We start from the raw sequence: 19928 nt of genomic DNA, 5'->3' as shown, positions 1-19928 counted from the left end.
ACGGTATTAATATTTAAATTAAAATATTTAAAATATATATGTATATATTTTTACCTATTTTAGACCAACCGATATTGTTTCTTACCCCAACTGGCCACCCCGTGGTTGGATCTGAGCTAAATTCGGTCTAATCTGTCGTGGAGCACTAGATCTGGTGCTCCCAAGATCACCAAGATTGATGCTCCCCAGGGAGTGCGGGATCGATGCTCCCAATGGAGCACCCATCTACGCTCCCTAGGAAGCACGCGAACACTGCTTCTCAAGGCAGCACTCATCTTTAATCCTTGGGGAACACGCGAACACTGCTCCCCTGAGGAGCACCCAATCGGTGTTTAGCAAGGAGCATTGGGGAGGGTTTTTTTTTTTTTTCTAATAAGAAAAAAAATAAAAAATAAAAAATTATAATTTATATAATGTGATAATTTTTAAAATTGATAAAAAGTCAAATTATCTTTTTAATATTACAATGTTATCAAACTAATGAAAATATTAATAGTAGATCAACAACTTATGTGTTTAGAGCAAAATGTTGTTTTAAAGCAAACTGTTCATTTGGAATATTAATAAACTTACATGACATCATGACTAAAAGTTAAAGGAGTAAAAGTATTTTAGCCAAAGGAAAATGGAGATGGACAAAACAGTATGGACCAAACATCTTCAAGACATACATGTAGAACAATACCACCTACTATCATTTATCAATTATGGATGAATGATAATATTAAAAAAAAAATTCATGAATTCTCATGAGCATTAGAGGAAGAATCACCCCCTCACAAGAATGAAAGAAGTGAACCCTCCACTTATAATTTGACTAAAATAATGACTAAAATCAGGCTGATGATCCTATCTATTGTCCCTTTAGGAACCCTTACTTCGTCTGGTCTTATAAGGAGCATGTCTTCTAATAGGGTTTCATTGCAGAAAATATAAGACAGGTGAAAGAGTAAACAAAATCAGGCTTGGACTTCATTCCTTTTCCTCAACCCTTTCAAGGAGTGTTATACGTATGCCAATCCTATGGCTTAACAAAACAAGTCGACTTCCCACACTTATTCCTCTTCTTGGAAAATATCTACTACTTATATATATTGAAACCTATGTAGATCTTCCATCTTCCTACAAAATTAGCTGTGGAGCACCAGAAAACACAATTCAAATAAACGACCTCCAATAAACCTTGAGTTTTTTTCTATAATTTCACTGGTAACAAAAAATACCAAGTATTTACAATAAGTAATATAGACAAGCTTTCAACAAGAAATGCAAAACCAGGGACATTGTCAAAAGCTACAATTCCTACGTTGAGAAGCTGAGGAAATGCTGTAAATTATTCCCCTGCCCCATACTCCAATCTTCTTTATACTTCTCTACAACTTAGAAAACTCACTAAGGTACATGCATGTTAACAAAGTACGGACCTAGTTTGCTGATCATGAGACGCAGAGAATGCAGCCGATTACCTCATTCCTTGCAACTTAGGAGCCCCAAAATCTTCTTTCTACAATATCACTATTTACAAAGACGATAATTGCACTTCATCAAACTCCTTCCTTCAAAAAAGTGGAAGACTTTCATCCTTAGGTCCTACAAGCTCAAAGAATTGTCTATTTCACTGTACTATTGATGAATCTGATCGCGCAGTGCCCCTTTTTTAGGATTTTGGTGGACCTGTGAGAAGCCAAATAAGACAATCAAATGTGGATAATATGCAAATTATACTTCAATAACAAGGATATCATGATATATTTTTCACTTCACAAATTGTATCATTTTCATCTTTCCAACACGCAAGTGCAGTCAAGAGGATGTACAAGGCAACCACATACTGGCAAGTAAGACATCGATCATGGTATCAAGAGATAGGTTGTATCTAGTAACTAGCCATATCTTTCTTCCTGAAGAATAATAATACTTATATAGATCCATAAAAAATTAGTACATATTCTTCTTTGAAAGTACCAACTTGATCTCTAAATAGTCATTTCTATTGTTTAATATAGTTAATGTGCAAGTGTGCACATTCAAGAAAGACGTGTTCCACTGAAGTAAGTTGAGGGTTATCCAATCATATAAACATTATTTTTAGAGCATTCTCAAAAACCAGGGGTCATCAAACTAAACACACTACAGTAGAAGAGATTATTTACGAGTAATAGATTCCCAGTAAACCTATTTAACACTGCTATCAGATGCAGATATGGAACTAATACCAGCTAAAACATGCATCAGGTCAACACTGCAGACTTACTTTTGCTAGGGATTGTATTCAAACAAATGAGATGTGTTAGGCTTGAGTAAAGCAGTGAAGCAGAGGTTCACCTTTCATTTTCTTAGGTGGTTTGAAGCCACCACTTACAACTGAAGGTGGGGAAAGAGGCCTTTTTTGGTGCAAAGCTTTTGTTGATTGTTCAGACTTCTTTGAGGGAATTAGAGCTGAGAAAAGAATAGCATCAACTGCTTCACGTTGCTGTTTCCTTTTAGCATTTAAATTTTGAGAATTGCCAACTTCCTTAGTATCTCTACCACCTTCATTTGCTTCTCTCTCCTTTTTGTTGCCATCAGGTCTGGGAGTTGAAGCATGCAAACTTCTTTGTTCATGCCCAGAAGATTTCTTTGATCCTTTAGGCATATTAAATTTCTTATTTTTCCCACTATGACCCACTTCTTCTCCAGTATTGTTGTTACTTTTTCTCTCATCCATATGGGTTTTCTCCAAGTTGAGTTTTACTTCACTACCCTTTTCCTCTTGGCTTCCATTACCTGTAACAAGTTTCTCCAAAATTGTAGACTTCACATTCTGTGCTTTTTCTTTTTCACCATTTACAGATGCAGATGAAATATTCCTTTTAATTGGAGGACCACAATCATCTTTTTCTTTTCTTTTGCTACAGGGAATATCTTTCCTTTTCACAGAGTCATTGTCATCTCCGGAAACAGTCCTGATACAGTGAGACACATTGGCAACATGCTTGCTGTTCCCTTCAAACTTTAGCTTTTCCATACACTTGTTTTGTTTAACAAGCTGGCCGGTACCTCCAACCTTTTCGATATGCTTCACATGACTCAGATGATTATCAGAATCTTCTGGAACAGGATTCTTCCTAGCAATTGTTTTAAAAACGATATTGTAAGGCCTTTTAATTGATAGAACCAAATTTCTCTGCTTAGCGTCCTTCACAAGAGCAGCCCAGTTATGGTTTGTCCGCAAAGTCCTTGCATTCCCCAAAATCCAAAGAGAGAGCTTGGCTCTTGTTAAAGCAACATTCATTCGTCTTACATCAGCAACAAACCCAATACTAGAACTTATGCCATGTGTAGAACTTGAATCTGCTGCTCTAACTGTGGAAAGTACCAATATATCAACCTCCCGGCCTTGAAAACCATCCACAGTATTGAACTCTATATCAGCAATAACAGAAGAACCAAATGCACTAGAAAAGCGAGAACGCAAAAGTGAGAGCTGACACTTGTACGGAGTTATTATGCCAATTCTGCCCCCAACAAACTCAGATGGATACCTATACCAATAGTAACAAATTTAAAACTATAAAAATAAATAAACAAGATAAATGATTTACTATAATAAAATCCCAAAAGGAAAAGGCCAAAAGAATACTTTTTCCTGAAAACTCTAAGCAGTTCGACTGCTGCATCGGCCTCATGTTCATTATAAAGGGATAATGCACCAGAATTCTTGCCACGAAGCTCCTGACCATCAACAACATCATAAAACAAATAAGGGCCAAGGCCCTTGGTCCCATGAAATGATGCTAATTTGCTCAACATTGTATCACCATTCAGCAACTTCTTGTCATAAAAATGCAAAGAAGGGAAGCGACATATCTCTGGATGCATCCTATACTGTCAACAGAAAGCTCAAGTATAAGATTTAAAGAAACAAGTGTTGTGAACATTTTATGGAGCAGACACCATGCCCCTCAAGTAACAAATAATAGCATATACATCAAAATATTCCTGCAACAAGTATTTCACAAAACATTTGTCCATAAAAAATACATACATAATTTCTTCATCTTCCATAATCAATTACCATTGAAATGATAAATTCAGATTTACTTATCACCTAAAACAAAGTGCATCATATATAGAGCCACATGCAGACATTTATGGAAAGCATCATTTAAGGTATGGGTATTGAGCACAGTGCCAAAGCCTTACAAAGGAATGAATACCATAACAAACTACTATACCCAAAAGGAAGAGAACGGGGGGGGGGGGGGGGGGGGAGCGCAGTGTGGTTGTTGGAGAGCACGAGAGAGAGAGAGAAAAGGAAAAGAAGATTTTGCTCTGGTCAATACAGTTGGATTAAACAGCCTGCAAACCGTGGTAACAATTCTTTCAAGGGGATAAAGCTTTAACTGAAAAGAAATTAGCAACAAACCCTGTGAATGAGAACCTTCAAGAAAGGTCGATATCATCCAACAGTATTAATAAAAGCTAGATAACTGAAGAGTACTACACAATACGCTAGACTGTAATATCTAAATATACCATGTCTTTGATACTTGCCCCAAGACAGAAAGGATATGTTACACTAACGGACTGGGAAAAAAGGTATATTACTTCATAACAATCAAGATTGAGAACATTAAAGGCTTTTATCACCTCACACTAGTCTTCATGCTTTAGAGCATAATATTAAGCTACACAAACCACTAGATGAGTCGCATCAAGTTGAAACTATTAAAAAAGTGGATAAAAACATAGAATTAGTATCTGCTAACAAATTCTAGTCAAACAACATATTTAATCAATCAAGCTAAAGGAGAAAAAATTTAAGACGTGGTAAATCATGTTTTAGATAACAGGGTTGATTTGAGAGAAAAAAAATCAGAAAAATAGAGAAAGAAAACAAAAGGAGATTTGTTTTGGTTGGATTTATATTAATTTTAATATGGACGGTGCAATTAGTATGGCTCAGCCTGTAGTGAGATTACAATCTAATAGGTTTAATCACTTTGATGCCACATAGATAAGACTTTTACGTGTCAGCGTTGTCACACCACATTAAGGGTCAGCATCAACTCCAATACTATTTTAATTTAATTTGCACATATTGTTAATCTAGGAACTAGATTGAACATCAGCTAGTAGGTTGCCAGCTGTTCATATCACCATGCCATCCAAAATATAAAGAAGCTTAACATGATAGAGGAACTTAAAGACCCTTTTTATGTTTTATAACAAGAATGTAATCCTTTTTTGTTAACATCATCTTTTTTATATTTCATTTTGTTCAAGCATTTCACTAAATTGACACAAATGAGCTGGCCTGCAGATATGCGTTGAAACTATAAGTTCAATTTGATAAAATATTCTAATCAATAAAGTGCAACCTGCACTGATCCTTAGTGGACTTACAAAATACGAATAAGAAGCCACAGAGATAACAAGTTGGATAATTGCAACACATGCTCAACTACATATTTGCATTTCCGGAAGTATAGCTGATCTTAGATACTTATGCAGGTTTTTATTAGATGTTGGACATTATGCTCAATAGAAGGCAGTCATCAAAAGTAACCAATAATACAATTAAGTTGTTATCAACGGTACAGACAATAGTATTAAACTCCAAGAGTTCCATTAAGATGTAGATACACAACCAAATCTCAAGGAAACATCATTCAAGGATGCAAGTGAAAATGCTAATTTAAATATCATTGCATAGTGCCTTACAAAAATAATATAAACACCATAAATAATGCAATTGACAATCTGATCAAATGAAATACTTATCCTTTAGCATGGCCTAAAAATTATCAGAAAAAAAAAAACTTAGAATAATGCGCACCCTTCAAGTCAGTTATGACAAAAATATGCACAAAAGATATTAGAAATAGACCCAGTGTCAATCTCAAGCTAACAACACACAAGGCATATCCCAATACATGCACAAGAATATTTATATGAACTTTCCAAATCATATAGCTACAGCAAACCTACATTTTTTGCACCCTAAAAGTCTTAACCTTAATATTCCTTAACATGTGATGACACCCATTTCCATGGTCAATAAATTTTAGTCTTCACCATAATAACCCTTAACACATGAGCACACTCATTTCCAACGTAGATCTTTTTTTTTACATCCAGAGAGTAGGCATTTGTAGATATGGCACGTCATACAACTGGGTAATAATTTTCCAGAGCAGAAAGAATGTTAGGAATACCCAAACTTCCGATTCATATAGCAACAGCTAACTACGTTCTTTTGCATCCTAAAACTCTTAACCTATTACCCCTTAACACGTGAACATATTCATTTCCATGGTAGGTTTTCTGTTTGAAAACCAGAAAGCAACCATCGTAGAAAAGGGATACCATGCAACAGGGTAAAAAAGATTACCAGAGAAGAAAGGAATTTTACTTTAGATTTTACAGAAAGGAATAAGCAGTTGCAATAGAGGTTACCTGTTCAGTAAGCATAACAACAGGATGACCAGCTCTTTGTAAGCGCTCAAACATGCTGCATTCATACATAAATTTGCTTGCAACATTAGAGAGAACTGTTGCTGGAAGCTGCTTCGGATCACCAACCTTAAGAAAATATATTTAACTTCAGAATAGATTCTCAAGTTCGCAAAGTACAATTCCAAAAATCTATTAAGTAGTCCTTACTACTTTAGCCCATACCATGATACATTTTGTCCCTCTTGACTTTAAAAGCTGAAGAGGAATCAAACTAGCAGGTTCCAAAGCCTGCAGTGGCAAATTCAAATGTTAAAAACCAAAGAGAAAGCAACAATAAAACTTAGAAGAAGAAAACATAAACGGAACAAAAAATCAGGATAATTACTTGAGCCGCTTCATCAATCACAACAGCATCAAAAAGAGTTTGTTCGGATGGATTGCCAAACTTCAAACTTGATATGGATTCAGCGCATACTCCATAGAGATCTCCACCACAGCCACTTAATGTGGTTACAACTATTTCAGCTTCCTTTAGAATAAACTTCCTCAGTTTATTTCTTAATGCTTTGGTTTCTTCATTATTCTTCTTCTCTTTTGCCTGAGTGGCACTAAGATCTTTATAAATTTGTTTCTTTTGTTCATACAATCGTCGTAGCTTTGCCTCTATTTCCATATCAGACATATCAGTTGCCTTATCAGCTCCATCTTCCAATGTTCTCTTCAGATCTGAATTGCCATCCCGTATGTTCGCACGCTTGGTTTCATAGAACCTGATATTTTCAACAAGCTTTTCCAGATTAGATCGCAGCACCATAGAAGAAGACTCTATACTTGAATCATTCCTAGCATCACTTGCATGCATTTTCTCTTCTGCCAAACGATGATCAACAAGCGTATCAATAAAGAAGGGTAGTGAATTTGGATGCACTGTTTTTGCATTTCCAACCCTTACAAGATATGGTTTATACTTCTTTCCATCTCTCCCATAGAGACCTTCACTAGATATTCTTGACATCAACTCATCTACTGCAGCATTTGACTGAGCACAAATCAACACTCTTCCTCTTGTAGAACTTTCTATTGATTTTTTTGACTTTTCAACATCCTCACTTAATTGTCTAGCCAAGGCAGCATCCTGCCATGCTCTTGCGACTGCAGTGGACTGGCTTATCCGTGCCCTTGAATTGGTGAAAGAACTACAGCTTTGTTTCAAATCACCATTCTGAGAATTCTCTGATTCATTTGTTCTCCGCTGAAAGGAAGCAAGCAAAATACCAACCATGGCCACAATAGTTCGGGTCTTTCCAGTCCCTATTGAATCAAGCAGGAAGCTGTAAATACAGCATATAGGATATGCTACTGGATGAAACATTATGTAAAATCACAATCCACTAAAAGTTGAAATTTAAAACTAAGTAGCAATAAAAATAGCAATAACCTACCCGGAGGACCCTGAATAAGAGACAATTCAAAATCTTTCTTTATCCTCTGTGATCCAACAGCAACATTGAGAGCTTGAAGTTGGCTATCATTGAAGGATGACCTCAATATTTGCTGTAAGGGCTGAGACAGCTTATTAAAATCTACTCTTGGCTTATCAGGTATGGTAGAATCATTGACAGGGTTTAAAATGACAGGAAGTAAGGGGATATCCTTTATTGAGGATAGTGCCTGAAATTCTCGAAGCTGGGGAGTAATGCTCATTATACGACTTGCATGCCATTTACTACGTTCAAGAAGCTGCCTCCTGACTTGATTCAAACGTATTGAACCATTTTGAAGATAAAACCGAACCAACAGTATACTTGACCTTCTTTTATGGCCTCTCTCACGCCTCTCCACCTGTGAGCAGGTCGGTTACTTCGGTGAAATATGGACATGTTATCTAGAAACTTTAGGAAATTTTTTCAATCTAAAAAAAAAAAACCAAAGAATTATACAAACCAATAACAGAGTGGCATTACATCATTATAGTTAATGGGGAATGCAATCTTCGTCGACTTAAAGCTCAGAAATTAAAAATGAAGTTAATGAGAAGAAGGCTTGAAGTCTAAGCAACCTATATGAAAAATTCATCTCAATGAGAAACATAAGATTGCTGATCAAAAGTGAGGAAAAAGCCCATCATATAAACAAGGGAGTATCAACCATCAAAGATATGTGCTATTTTTGAGGGTCTTTAATTGAAAAGAACACCTAAGAACAGGTTTACATAGAACATGAAACTCTCAACCCATTGTTCCATCAGATTTTTAAAAAAACCAAGCAATAATGATTGCATGTTGCCATAATAATCAGGCAATGGAAGAACAAAATTTTTCAAGATCAAAAAATTGAAATATTTGTGAAGGTAGAGAGAAGTAACGGATATTTCATTTTTCTTTTCGAGTGAAAATCACCAAATGATTTTTTTGCTATTGACAATAATAAAATTTAGTAACTTTGGCATTAACTTGAAGACCAATAGATTGACCATTCACAATTTTGGGTTTAGACCCTAAAAACTACTCAAGCTCATTGCACTCTCTAAAGTGTCAGTTCAACTGAATTTACAAATCAATCATCATAATTCATAATCCTTACTTCGGAAATTGACTACTTAAAACCATATTTAACAAACAATAACTAAATTTAGAAGTCAATTAATGTGTCATTGAACTTTCTGCTTATATTCGCCTCACAATTGAACACTATGCAAGCATACAACTTAATTGACTATCAAAATATCAGGTCCCCCCATAACTATTAGCTTGCACTCACTATAGGAGCAGCCCAATTAAATTTATGAATGAATCATCAATCATACCAATTTATAACCCACACTTCTAGAATCAAATATTAAAATTGCCAAAACAAATTAAGTACCCTGTATAACTCTAATACCAAAGATTAAAAACAGTCCATTACTAAAAACAATAAATGAAACAGTAAAGGATAAACGGCAGTACTTTGTAGAGTTGGATTTTGAGTTCAGGGGGTAGGTCTGAAATTTTGGGAAATACAGAAATAATAACGTCAAAAATAAGAGGGGGAGATATAGATAAACAAACAAAAGAGGCTGCACATGTCTGTCAAAAAAAAAAACTACAAGGAAAAGAAAAGGCGAACACTGCAATCAAAACAGCAACGATAAGACTTCAGCACATAGTATAATATGAAATACCTTTCCAACCATATGAACATCATGGGAGATACTTTGCAAAGGCCCTTTAGTGAGCAAAACAAGATCATTCTCTGAAAAGCTTTTAGACGCTGTAGAATCATCACCCTCATAGACAAATCGAACAAGATGGAAATCATCAACCCTCTCAACTGACAGCACAGATATAGTTCCACAATACATGTCTTCCCATGAAGACATCTCCAGAAAGGAATTATGCAATTGTGCTTTAAACTCCTCCAAAACCAATGGCTGAAAAATGTTTACATACTGTTCAGGTGACTGAAATGACACAGGAACCTCCCTTAATTTGTTAAAAGTGCGACTCTCATCTTCTCCAGGAGATGCTAATCCCACGGTTACAAAGAAATCTATTTCTAATATTGGCCTAAACCAATCATCAAGTCTTGGAGGTTTGAACCTTTTAACGTGAGCTTCCAGCCTATGTAGGCCAGATCTGTTTTCAAAAGGTGATTTAAGTTGAATGACTTGCCTTTTAGGAAGTAAAGAACCTGACTTTGCAAGAAATGACGGCTGTACTCTCACAGTTTTGAAAGCAGCCTCCAATGGATCACCTGCAGCATCATGTACTAACTCCTTCAAAATTCTGTCACTTGTTCCAGAGAAAGTTTTATTGCAACCCTGATTACTGCAGCGGGATTTGACAGGTTCATCAAACTTGTTTTTCTGATCAACTCTACATTGAGATGAAATAACATTAGATTTGGAGTTGGAACTTCTTTCTTTCCTCTCACCATCAGGACCTTTTGACTTGAGAGAAAGTGGTGGTTTGACTCTTGATCTCTCAAATTCCTGCTTCTGAGAAACAAGGGAATCTCTTTCAAAGGGAGCCTCCAACAAATCCTTTGAAGTATCAGTGGTGGTGCTACGCACATCCTTCTTGGCAAGGCCAGTTCCCAATGTACGCTCATCAGAACAAAGGAACCCTGACTCATCATGCAACATGTGGTGATTTGACTTGTCAGATGCCATATCTTTCTCCTCCTCATCATCAGAGAGAACAATCAGATTATTTTCATTCTTCCTTTTTGCCACTTTTAAGGAATCCAAGACCTTTACATCTGTTTCTTCAACAGAAGAAGCCTGCACACCCGGTACAGAGTACCTTCCCTCAACAGAAAATGCTCCAGAAAATGACTTTTTTGACCTCAAGGTTGAATTTTCAATATCACAGGAAACTTCTTTAGATAATGTAACACAAAGACGTGATACTTGTTCTGTCAATTCATCCATGTCAACAGCATCTATATTCAAAAAGCATGTACCAAATGAATAAAACTAGTAATAGACAAATAATGATAACATGAACGACAAAAAAAATTAATACGAACTGCGATTAAATTGATTGAGGTTGCATTCAGGGACTCACGTTTAAGAGGAAGGATTTCTATTTGTAATGTAGTATAAATTGTGTAGTCACACTCAATGCAAATGTATGTTTTATGGTTATATTCAAATTCATCAATTTGTTTGATCTCGAATGAGTAGTGAATTCAAAAAAACTAAATAAAAAAGTGCATTTCAGATGCGTACTTCTTACTCATTCAAATACATAGATATGTTGAATCTTTACTAACTTTTAAAAAATGACAATATCCATCCTCATGATTTGTACAAATAACCAAACCCCCAAATACAATCCCAAATATTTGTTTCGGAATGAAGCATAAAAATAAAAATAATAAAAAATAAAAACACACTGACCGCTTGAAATAAGATTTTCAATGGCCACAACCATCAATGAAGGACTATCACTCCTTAACACTTTGAGTGAATTCAGCAAAGAGATTATGGCCTTTTTCCAATATACAACAATGACCTTAAGTTGCGACTTTCCCCAGTCCATGAGATCATGAAGCCATTTGAAATCCATTAAATTCCCTAATGCCACTTCAGAATCTCCAAATGGTCTAACAAATGATGGACCAAGTCTTTCAAATAGAACAGGGAGGATCTCAAGCACACGAACACAAGTCATCTGAAAAGGAGGCAAATAATATCAACTATGCTTGCTAAATGAACTGAGCTATGATGCATCTGACAGAAAAATTTAATGCTGGATTATATTTAAACTGTACGTAAGAACCACCATCATCTCTTCTAATTCTGTTTTAGCAAAGAACTAGCCAGCAGTGCATGTGCAAGGGCATTTATACAAACACATGGACAGGCATGAACACACATAGGCAAGCACTCAAGATCAACCCTGTAATTGAATTGAACAAGGTTATACGTAGAGAATTTGTCAGACCCAATACAGTTAGTCCAGAAAGAAGTAACTGGCTTTAGATGATGCCCATGGTAGTAATCATATGTCACATGCACTTCCATAATCAAGAATTCGTGAAAGAAACAAAAAGAACTGCAATAAAAATACCTGACAAAGACTGTAATCAATAAATGCCTTCCCTTCTATTAAGCACTTGCATATAGTTGGCCATGCAATTTCTGACAATGAGTAACAGAAATTTTCCCTTATTTTTAGGTCAATACTTGAGTGATTTCTGCCCATGTTTGTAGGCAAAGCATCAAAGAGTGGCTGCTTAAGAAATCCACCCTGAGAAGTGTACTTCATGATATTTGAGGCATTGGATGAATTTTCTGCTATATCCGAATTAGGCAATTCCTCATCTTTAAGTAACTTGCGTAGAACAAAGAAAAAATGATGCAAAGTCTGAAACTTTAATAGAACAGTATCTAACTGAACCTGGAGAGAACAAGCAAAAAAACATCAAAACATGGTTTCTATACATGGAAATTTATGAAGAGAACAACATCAGTAGAAGTTCATACTGATAACAAAAACAATCACACTAGATCACTAATGTGCTGTAATTTTACAGTGCATAACATGTAGGCTATTGCAAAAAGCCCTTTCCAGAAAATGATCCTCTAATAAAGAGCAATGCATGCTGTGCAAATAATCAGTCTCCATGTCAACAATATCAAATAAACAAGAAAAGAAATTACAGCTGAATGCTGACTGTGCTTCCTTTAGAACCTACTGCAACAAGAAGTTTAACACTTACCAGTTTCAAGGCATGCCTCAAGCCCAAATAAACAGCAGATAGAGAAGCACCATCAGAGCAAAGAAACTTCAAACCACAACCAAGACCCCGCGTATTTGAAACTTGTTCCAAGATACACTTGCCAAACTGCCTCACATTCTGCATCAGCATAAATAAGAAAGAAAGATAATAAATGAAGTTTATGTCTAAATCCTTCACAGAAGTTTCTTCCTTAAGGCAGGAAAAAAAAGGAACAGAGAACATATTTCATCACTCAACCTATATAATAAAGGTAATGTAAGTTGATCTATGAGATCTAGAATACAATTAGACATACATCATTAGGGTCAACAAGCAAGAGGATCAAGCTTTCACCCATCCTCGGTTCCCAAGTCCATTGCTTTCGAAGTTCCCCTTGCCCCATTCGCACCAAAAAATGTGCAGTTAACCTGTGAGCAAACACTCAGCATTTAAACCTGCATTTCACTTGAAACATGGGTTTCCCAATAAAGAGAACAACTTGAAAACATATAACAGACATTGCTATAAAGTAAAAAATGTAAGAAAAAGTAGAGACATGCTACAAACCTGTTGAATGTCTTTACTAAAGGAAGACATGTTGTAATCAATCTTATTGAGTTTTTAGATTCCTTCCCTCCACCATCATCAGAACCTGTTGGTAACTTCCATCCAAAGGTAGAGGAGATTTCTGCTGCAGAAGATGAAAGCCAACCTCTAACATCAAGAGCCACTTCTGCACTATTCTCAGGCTCTACCATAGGGAAACGAGATCGAGCCCATAATACAGCCTTGGAAAATGATATTGGGAGAAGTGGAGGATCAATGTCAACTAGAACATCAATCCACAACATGGGAATGCACATCCACTCTCTATACTCCTGAGAAGTAATTTGGCTCTGAGCACTGAATTCACTCCAACAACTCATATTTTTTCCTTCAATAACCTGAGTAAATGGAAGCTCATTATCTTCTTCCTCATCATCTAGTTCAATACAAGTGCTTTTCCCAATACTACTAGCAGTGCTGCAATTCAGCATTGAAGTTATTAGGGCAGCAGCATCAGACACAAGAATGGTTTGTACTAGATCAAAGGCTGGCTGCTGCAGGGAACTGTGGAGTGAAGAATCCTTCAAAGAAGACACCAGCGAAGGACCCCTGTCCAGTATGATTGCTCAAATATCAGTCATATAAATCTGTTTCTTTGCAAAATCCCTTAACCATAATGAAACAAATATGTTGTGCACAAGTATATACGTGTGGGAGTGTAGAGACAAGTTAATGCATCCGTATATAGCAGTAAATTATGTCCATCAACTAGATTTCCAAAATGCCTAAGAACAAGTATCAAACCTACAAGCTCCACAGAATGAACTTTTTTCCTCCAGTAAAAGAGGTGGTATTTAGTTTCAAACACACTCATAGAAAGTAAGCTCCATCTAATGTCAGTAGAAAATTGAACAAGCGAATGTATGCCTCTTATTTTATCCCTGGCCAAGAATAACTGAGGTCAAACTTGTACAACCATAATGCTTCAGCTAATACAAATGTCATTCTCTTCTACCAATAGATATGTTCATCTGGTACGGTCTTGGCCCTCAAATCCTTTTCTCTGACATCTCAGCATGCTAATACTTAAATAACGACATTTCATACATCTCCACACCCTTGATTCCTAAAAAAGGTTTGAAAATTAGCATGATACAATTATGCAATAACACATACCACATATGCGCACATTCAAAAGGAGGGCATGGTGGATTCATCTTGTAGCCTCGGTGTATGATAAGAAGAGCAATCTGAAAATACAATCTTATAATAAGTAGCCAAAAAAAAAATGAACCAAGACAAAACAAACTATATAAGAGAAAATAAGAAAGCATAAAGCATTGCTGTCCTTCATAATCTAGAATACAGTAAGAACCTTGCAGGCTGTTTTTCTTGTTAAAACACTGAAGTTACTGCTCACAGGAACTTGATGGAGAAGAAAATAAAGGAAATGCCTGCGTTGCTTTTCGTGTTCCCCATCTTGCAAAGCTTCAAGTGACTAAAATATATAAATAGTGCAAATTAACAACTTTATAACAACTATAAATTCTGCAAAGTTAGTATCAAATGAAAAACAAGGAAACAACATGCCTGTAGAAATGGCTGGAAAAGATCAAAAATATCTTTATGTATCTTCTCGCTTCTAGTGTGAAAACACTGACCCAACAACGTGTTGCGCATCACACTTGGAGATAACGTAGACCGCAGCCAAAGCTTACAACCTTGAAGAAAGCGGAAAAACAAAAGGAAAACTCAGGTTTGACAGGGAGCAGTATGAATGCCAAAGACCCAAAAAAAAAGGGTGAATCCAACATTAAACATACATCAACCTGGATAACAGAAAGAGGAAAAAATAAGGTTCATACCAAGCATTTTGAAGAGTTCTTTTAAGCAACTAACAGCATGGGAAAACTCAGGTGAATCACCGCTGATGTGATTGAGAACAATATCAAAAAAGATGGGATAGCGCTCCAGTATTCCCTCTTCAAAAGCTGGAGGTTCCAAGAACTCAAGCCTTCATTTGCACAGAAAGAAACATAAGATTGCAAAAAACAAAAAAAAAATTATAGAAGTTCAAAAATTTAACCCTACTTCCTTACAATGATGTAATCCCAAGCCATATGGGTAACCGGTCCAGCTGTGCCCTTGTCCTTGAAGTCTCTATAGTTGAAGGCAATACTTCATTCTCCAAAGAGCCAATGAATTTTTTAAGCAAAGGTTGCAAAGGTTCCAAGTCTGTTGCTCTTCTACATAGAAACAGAATAAGTTTAAGGAAATAAAATGTGATAAAATAAAATAATCTAAACCTTAGTTCAAAATATTATGCAGCTATCAGCATCGTCAAGTATTGAACAAGGGATTATATGCATAAGAAGGGGGAAAAGATATAAAAACTCATGATGACATACAGAAGATTGCATATTGCACTACATGCAATAAAAGGATACCATATTTGAACTGTTTAATGGTTTTCTATGAATCCAGACAATAATTCCACATTAGCATAAAAAATAAAATCATGAATCAAGACAAATTCTTCAAAGTCCTTGGCCTACAAAGAAAGTATTCACAAAGTTCATACAATATAGCATTTCAATGCTCATTTATTCATAGAAGTAAACCAAATAAGCAAGTTAAAATGGAAATATGTTAAACTAGTGGAGACAATCTCTAGTCACTTTGCTCGTAACCTTATGCAACCCAATTTCTTCCATCTAGTAGCACACGACTTAAAAGGTGTTTGAATACACATATAAGCACATCAAAATTCCAATGGATATCCAAAACAAATGCATTAATGTAAAAACTCGAGGGGGAAAAAAAGGCAACAACAAAACCCCAACTCCATCTTGTCAAATTTCACCACCATGACAACCAGCCATATGACAAAACAAAACAACATTATCAGCATATTTACAAAATGGTGACAGTTAAATGTCACCACTTAAACTGGCCAAAAAAATCAGAAGAAAAAAGAGGGGAAAATCAACATACTAGGATTGGGCAATAGAAAGAAACAATACCTCAATTTTCCCATAGATCTGGCTAAACGATGACCAACAGTCCGCACTCTTCTCTTGAAAAAAAGCAACGCATAAACACCCTGAAAAATCATGTTATCTTGATGAGGTAGAAAGCAAAATGAAAATTTAAAGTCACAAAAGATGGTGCACAAACAACTTGCCAGTAAAATACCGGAAACTGTTGATTCCCAGCCAAAGCCAGTTCATGCATATTATCCACTGCCTCAATGAATCTTTCAAATTCTATAAACAAGGACTGATCATCTAATAGGACAGGAAACATCAGAACCTGTGATCAAATAAACAGTAAACGAACAACAAGGGGCAATCAGCATAAGATCAGTAAACAAAACTATATATATATATATATATATATATATATCAGATAGCTATAAACTTGCCAGAAGTTGTCATAACAAGATGAGACATGTAACTCTTAGCCGCTTTGACCATTGAAAGCAACTTGGCAAGCTTTATCCAACCCAACCTGAACTCTAAGGTGTATGGCTTTCTTTACTTGTAACTTTTCAAAAAATATATATATTCCATTGAGAATTATGCTGCATATCCAACTCTTAAAATAATTTATGGCAAAAATAAGTGTAATTCAGGATAGAAAAACAACTGTTTCCAGAGTATCAGATAAGATCCAAATACTATCAATAAATCATTAGCATGGCATTAGAAGTGTACAAAATGCAAATTCTATTAGGCTAAATGCTCAATACTTGTTGCCCAAAACAAAGTAACGAGATTGTGTTAAATTAAGCCTCTACAAAGGAGCAAAGGCATTCCACATAACCCGAAAAACAATTGATTTTTATGGGAGAAATCACAATGAACCATCAGAAAACAATTTTTTTAATAGGAGGAGAAAACAGGGGGCACTATTAATCGTTCACCATATGCCTTCTGCTTGTTCTTATAATAAAGAAAACTCCAATGCATAAAGCCAAAACCCAAAAGAAAAAGAAAAAAGAGACTAAAACACAGTGCCCCTCAGGAAATTAGTATGATTTCAAATTGTCAAATGTAAGTACCAAAAGAAAAAAATGAGACGACACATAACTATACCTCATACATGAGGTTGACAACCTCAGCATTATCACATACAGGATCATACTCCTGTCGCACCAATCTTTCATTTATCTCTCTCAAATGTTGCGTCACCCTTTCCTCATCAAGGCTCCGCAATACATCAAGAAGGGGGCCTATGGAGCACAACTCATACTCCATGCTATACATCTCTTGGGCTTGATGATGCTGAGAAACACATTGGATGCAATGACGCATTTCCTCAGAGATCCTTTTCCACAGAAGCCTGAGAGGAGAATCATTGCATTCATCTTTGAAATAATTGTAGAAAGTTTCCAAAAGAGGGCCCATTATGTCCCAAGAGCCACACCAGATATGACTTTCCTTTGGCAAACATATCAAGAAACTAAATGCATCTCCAAACCTGACATAAGCAATGAAAAAAAATAAAATAAAATATCCCTGCCTCGTTAACTTTTAAAGGCAATAAACCATGAAGGAATCAAATATATTTATGGTTAAATATGAGACTGGCAAAGTACTAGCAATTTCCTTAAAAAATAGGAATGCAAGGAAAATAAAATAATGTATGAGGAAGCTCAAAAGGTGAACCTTCACACTGATAGAATGTATCACATTCAGTAACTAGAAATCTTTAGCTATCCACAATATAAAATCAACTTAGTAATGTTGGCAACAATAATTCAAACTTAAGTAGAAAATCACATTAACATACATAGAAGTGCATAATTTGTGGGTTTAATTCACTTTACTTGGAAAGAAATAGAAGTGCATAGAAAAACAAGTAGTTAAGCCCTTTATTTTTGGGACAAAAGATAGTTATATTCATAATTGAAACCAAAACAACTAAAGTATAATTGTTATAAAAGGGGAAAGGAACTAAAACACATCCTAAACATGATTTGTATACAGCACATTAAAATGGAAATCATGTTTTATGTTATAACACTGACACTTACAAACAACAATTTTTCAAATTAAACAAAAGCAAAATACTGCATTCCTCTTCTTTTCACAAGGACATGATTTAATAGGTACTTAACTTTATTAATTAGAATCAGGAAAACAAAATGGATCTCAACTAGTTTAGGCTCCATTTGATTGTTACATTGCTACTTGCCTTTTGTTTCATAAAAAAGTTACTAGAAAGAAGCCAAAAATAGAAAATAAAACTATAGCTGATTAAAAAATAAATAATTAACTAATAAATATACCAACTCTTAACATAATTATAACTATTACATATAAAAGATAATTATACTCTTTGTTCTCAAAAGAAGATTAAAAATTTAAGTACTAGTTCTTCAAAGAAAATTGTTTGCTTTTATATCCAATTACAGGTTTGGAAGCAAAAAGCAAGTAGCAGAAGTAATAACCAAGAAAGAGTACAGAATGCATCTTTAATTCTAGAATTTCTCTACGAACTTTAACCATTAAACAGTATAAGATTTAAAAATAAAAAAATTCCAGAAAATATTTTAAAAATTCCTTATTTTTCTCTTTAGAAGACTTGACTTTTGGCCATTCTCTGTCCAATCAAAAACTGAAATACCATTCCAAAGCTTTCCTTGATAAACACTGTCTGCTCAGTGCAAAGAAACAAAGAATTGAAAGCAAAAACGAATTTCCTAAGCTCCCTTCATTTCCAAGAAAAAAAAAAGTAGAAAGAAAAAAAATAAATATTTTGAATTAATTGCACAAGAAAATACGATCATACATTTTTAAATTTTCATGTCTGAAAGGAAATAAACAGTAAGGGAAAGAAAGAGAGAAAGAACAACCATTCTTCTTTGCGCTTGTGAAGACGACGGCGTACAGAAGGATCGGTATCGTCGTTTTCTTCTTCCTCTTCTTCGATGCCTCTCCATCGATCCAACAACTCTCTTTTCGACAAAATCTTCTTCGTCATTTTCCAAACTAATTTTCTTATGATCGAAAATAAAAATCCAAAAAATTATCAAAGATTTGTCGTAGCTTTTATTATTATTATTACCATGTACTCCGCAGTTCAAAAGTTGCAAAACAATGTTAATAGCAATGAGAATTTTAGGGTTTTTCCGATTGGAAAGGCAAAAGCCAGTAACTATCCGCAAAGGGAAAGCAGACGCTGCTAACTTATAGGTAGGGTCCACGACGTCGTGTTTAACTAACTAGTTTCGCGCCTCTTGAAGATTATGCTATACCGTACGATTTTTGAATGTACTGAAGTCTTTTTACCATCTTTAAAGAATGTTTTGAGAGTTATAAAATGATCCGATAATCGATACTAAATTTAATTTTACAATCTTACTAACAGATTATAGTAATCAGCACATGACTCTATTAATGAGTTATAGTAGTTAGCACATGGTCTTACTAACGAGTTATAATAATTAGTAATGATCATAAAAATGATTTGTTGATATGGTCATATCACGAGTTATAATAGTGACCGTAACTAACGATGATGAACTTTACGATTTTGAAATATTGAATCTATGATTTGCTTTGATGATATTTCAGGAATGGTGTTTGATGATCAATGATTTATAAACATATGAAATTATTTGTTTTGAATATAATGAATTTTGAAAGCATAATTTATTGAAATGTTCTTGAATGAACTATATGATATATTGAAAATGATACTTCATCTAGTAGGGTATGTGTGGT

General features: G+C 35.1%; 1 protein-coding gene across 4 annotated transcripts; it reads right to left on the bottom strand.

Annotated features, from left to right (window-relative positions):
* Positions 1–1172: 1172 nt before the first annotated feature.
* LOC110426151 (P-loop containing nucleoside triphosphate hydrolases superfamily protein) lies at positions 1173–19346 on the bottom strand. 4 transcript variants are annotated; one of them, XM_021441286.1, is made up of 22 exons: positions 19058–19346; positions 17295–17679; positions 16393–16509; positions 16221–16300; positions 15297–15443; positions 15063–15211; positions 14788–14918; positions 14573–14695; positions 14374–14447; positions 13219–13806; positions 12968–13079; positions 12652–12789; positions 12000–12329; positions 11327–11600; positions 9605–10866; positions 7884–8283; positions 6827–7752; positions 6664–6729; positions 6442–6567; positions 3623–3867; positions 2326–3524; positions 1173–1674 (listed from the first exon to the last, which is right to left on the bottom strand). In XM_021441286.1, exons 1-22 carry the CDS (start codon positions 19183–19185, stop codon positions 1658–1660), a joined length of 7017 nt encoding a protein of 2338 aa, XP_021296961.1. In that variant the 5' UTR covers positions 19186–19346; the 3' UTR covers positions 1173–1657. The 4 variants fall into 4 exon arrangements, with proteins under 4 accessions (XP_021296961.1, XP_021296962.1, XP_021296963.1 ...); XM_021441287.1 differs by having other exon boundaries at positions 15297–15440; XM_021441288.2 differs by lacking the exons at positions 17295–17679; positions 19058–19346 and having other exon boundaries at positions 16382–16486.
* Between the last annotated feature and the right edge of the window lie 582 nt (positions 19347–19928).

The sequence above is a fragment of the Theobroma umbraticum genome, unplaced genomic scaffold, assembly GCF_002168275.2.
Source record: "Theobroma umbraticum cultivar Fairchild unplaced genomic scaffold, ASM216827v3 scaffold_55.0, whole genome shotgun sequence".
Lineage (NCBI taxonomy): Eukaryota > Viridiplantae > Streptophyta > Magnoliopsida > Malvales > Malvaceae > Theobroma > Theobroma umbraticum.
This window is presented reverse-complemented; position numbering and strand designations above follow the sequence as displayed.

Bases quoted from the DNA above. Each gene is read 5' to 3' on its own strand.
- LOC110426151 (XM_021441286.1), bottom strand. From the start codon at position 19,185: ATGACGAAGAAGATTTTGTCGAAAAGAGAGTTGTTGGATCGATGGAGA. The intron at 10,867-11,326 runs GTCAGTGTGTTT...TTTTGAATATAG, and splicing joins TGAAAATCTTATTTCAAGCG to ATGCTGTTGACATGGATGAA. The intron at 7,753-7,883 runs GTAGGTTATTGC...TTGATTCAATAG, and splicing joins TCTTATTCAGGGTCCTCCGG to GGACTGGAAAGACCCGAACT.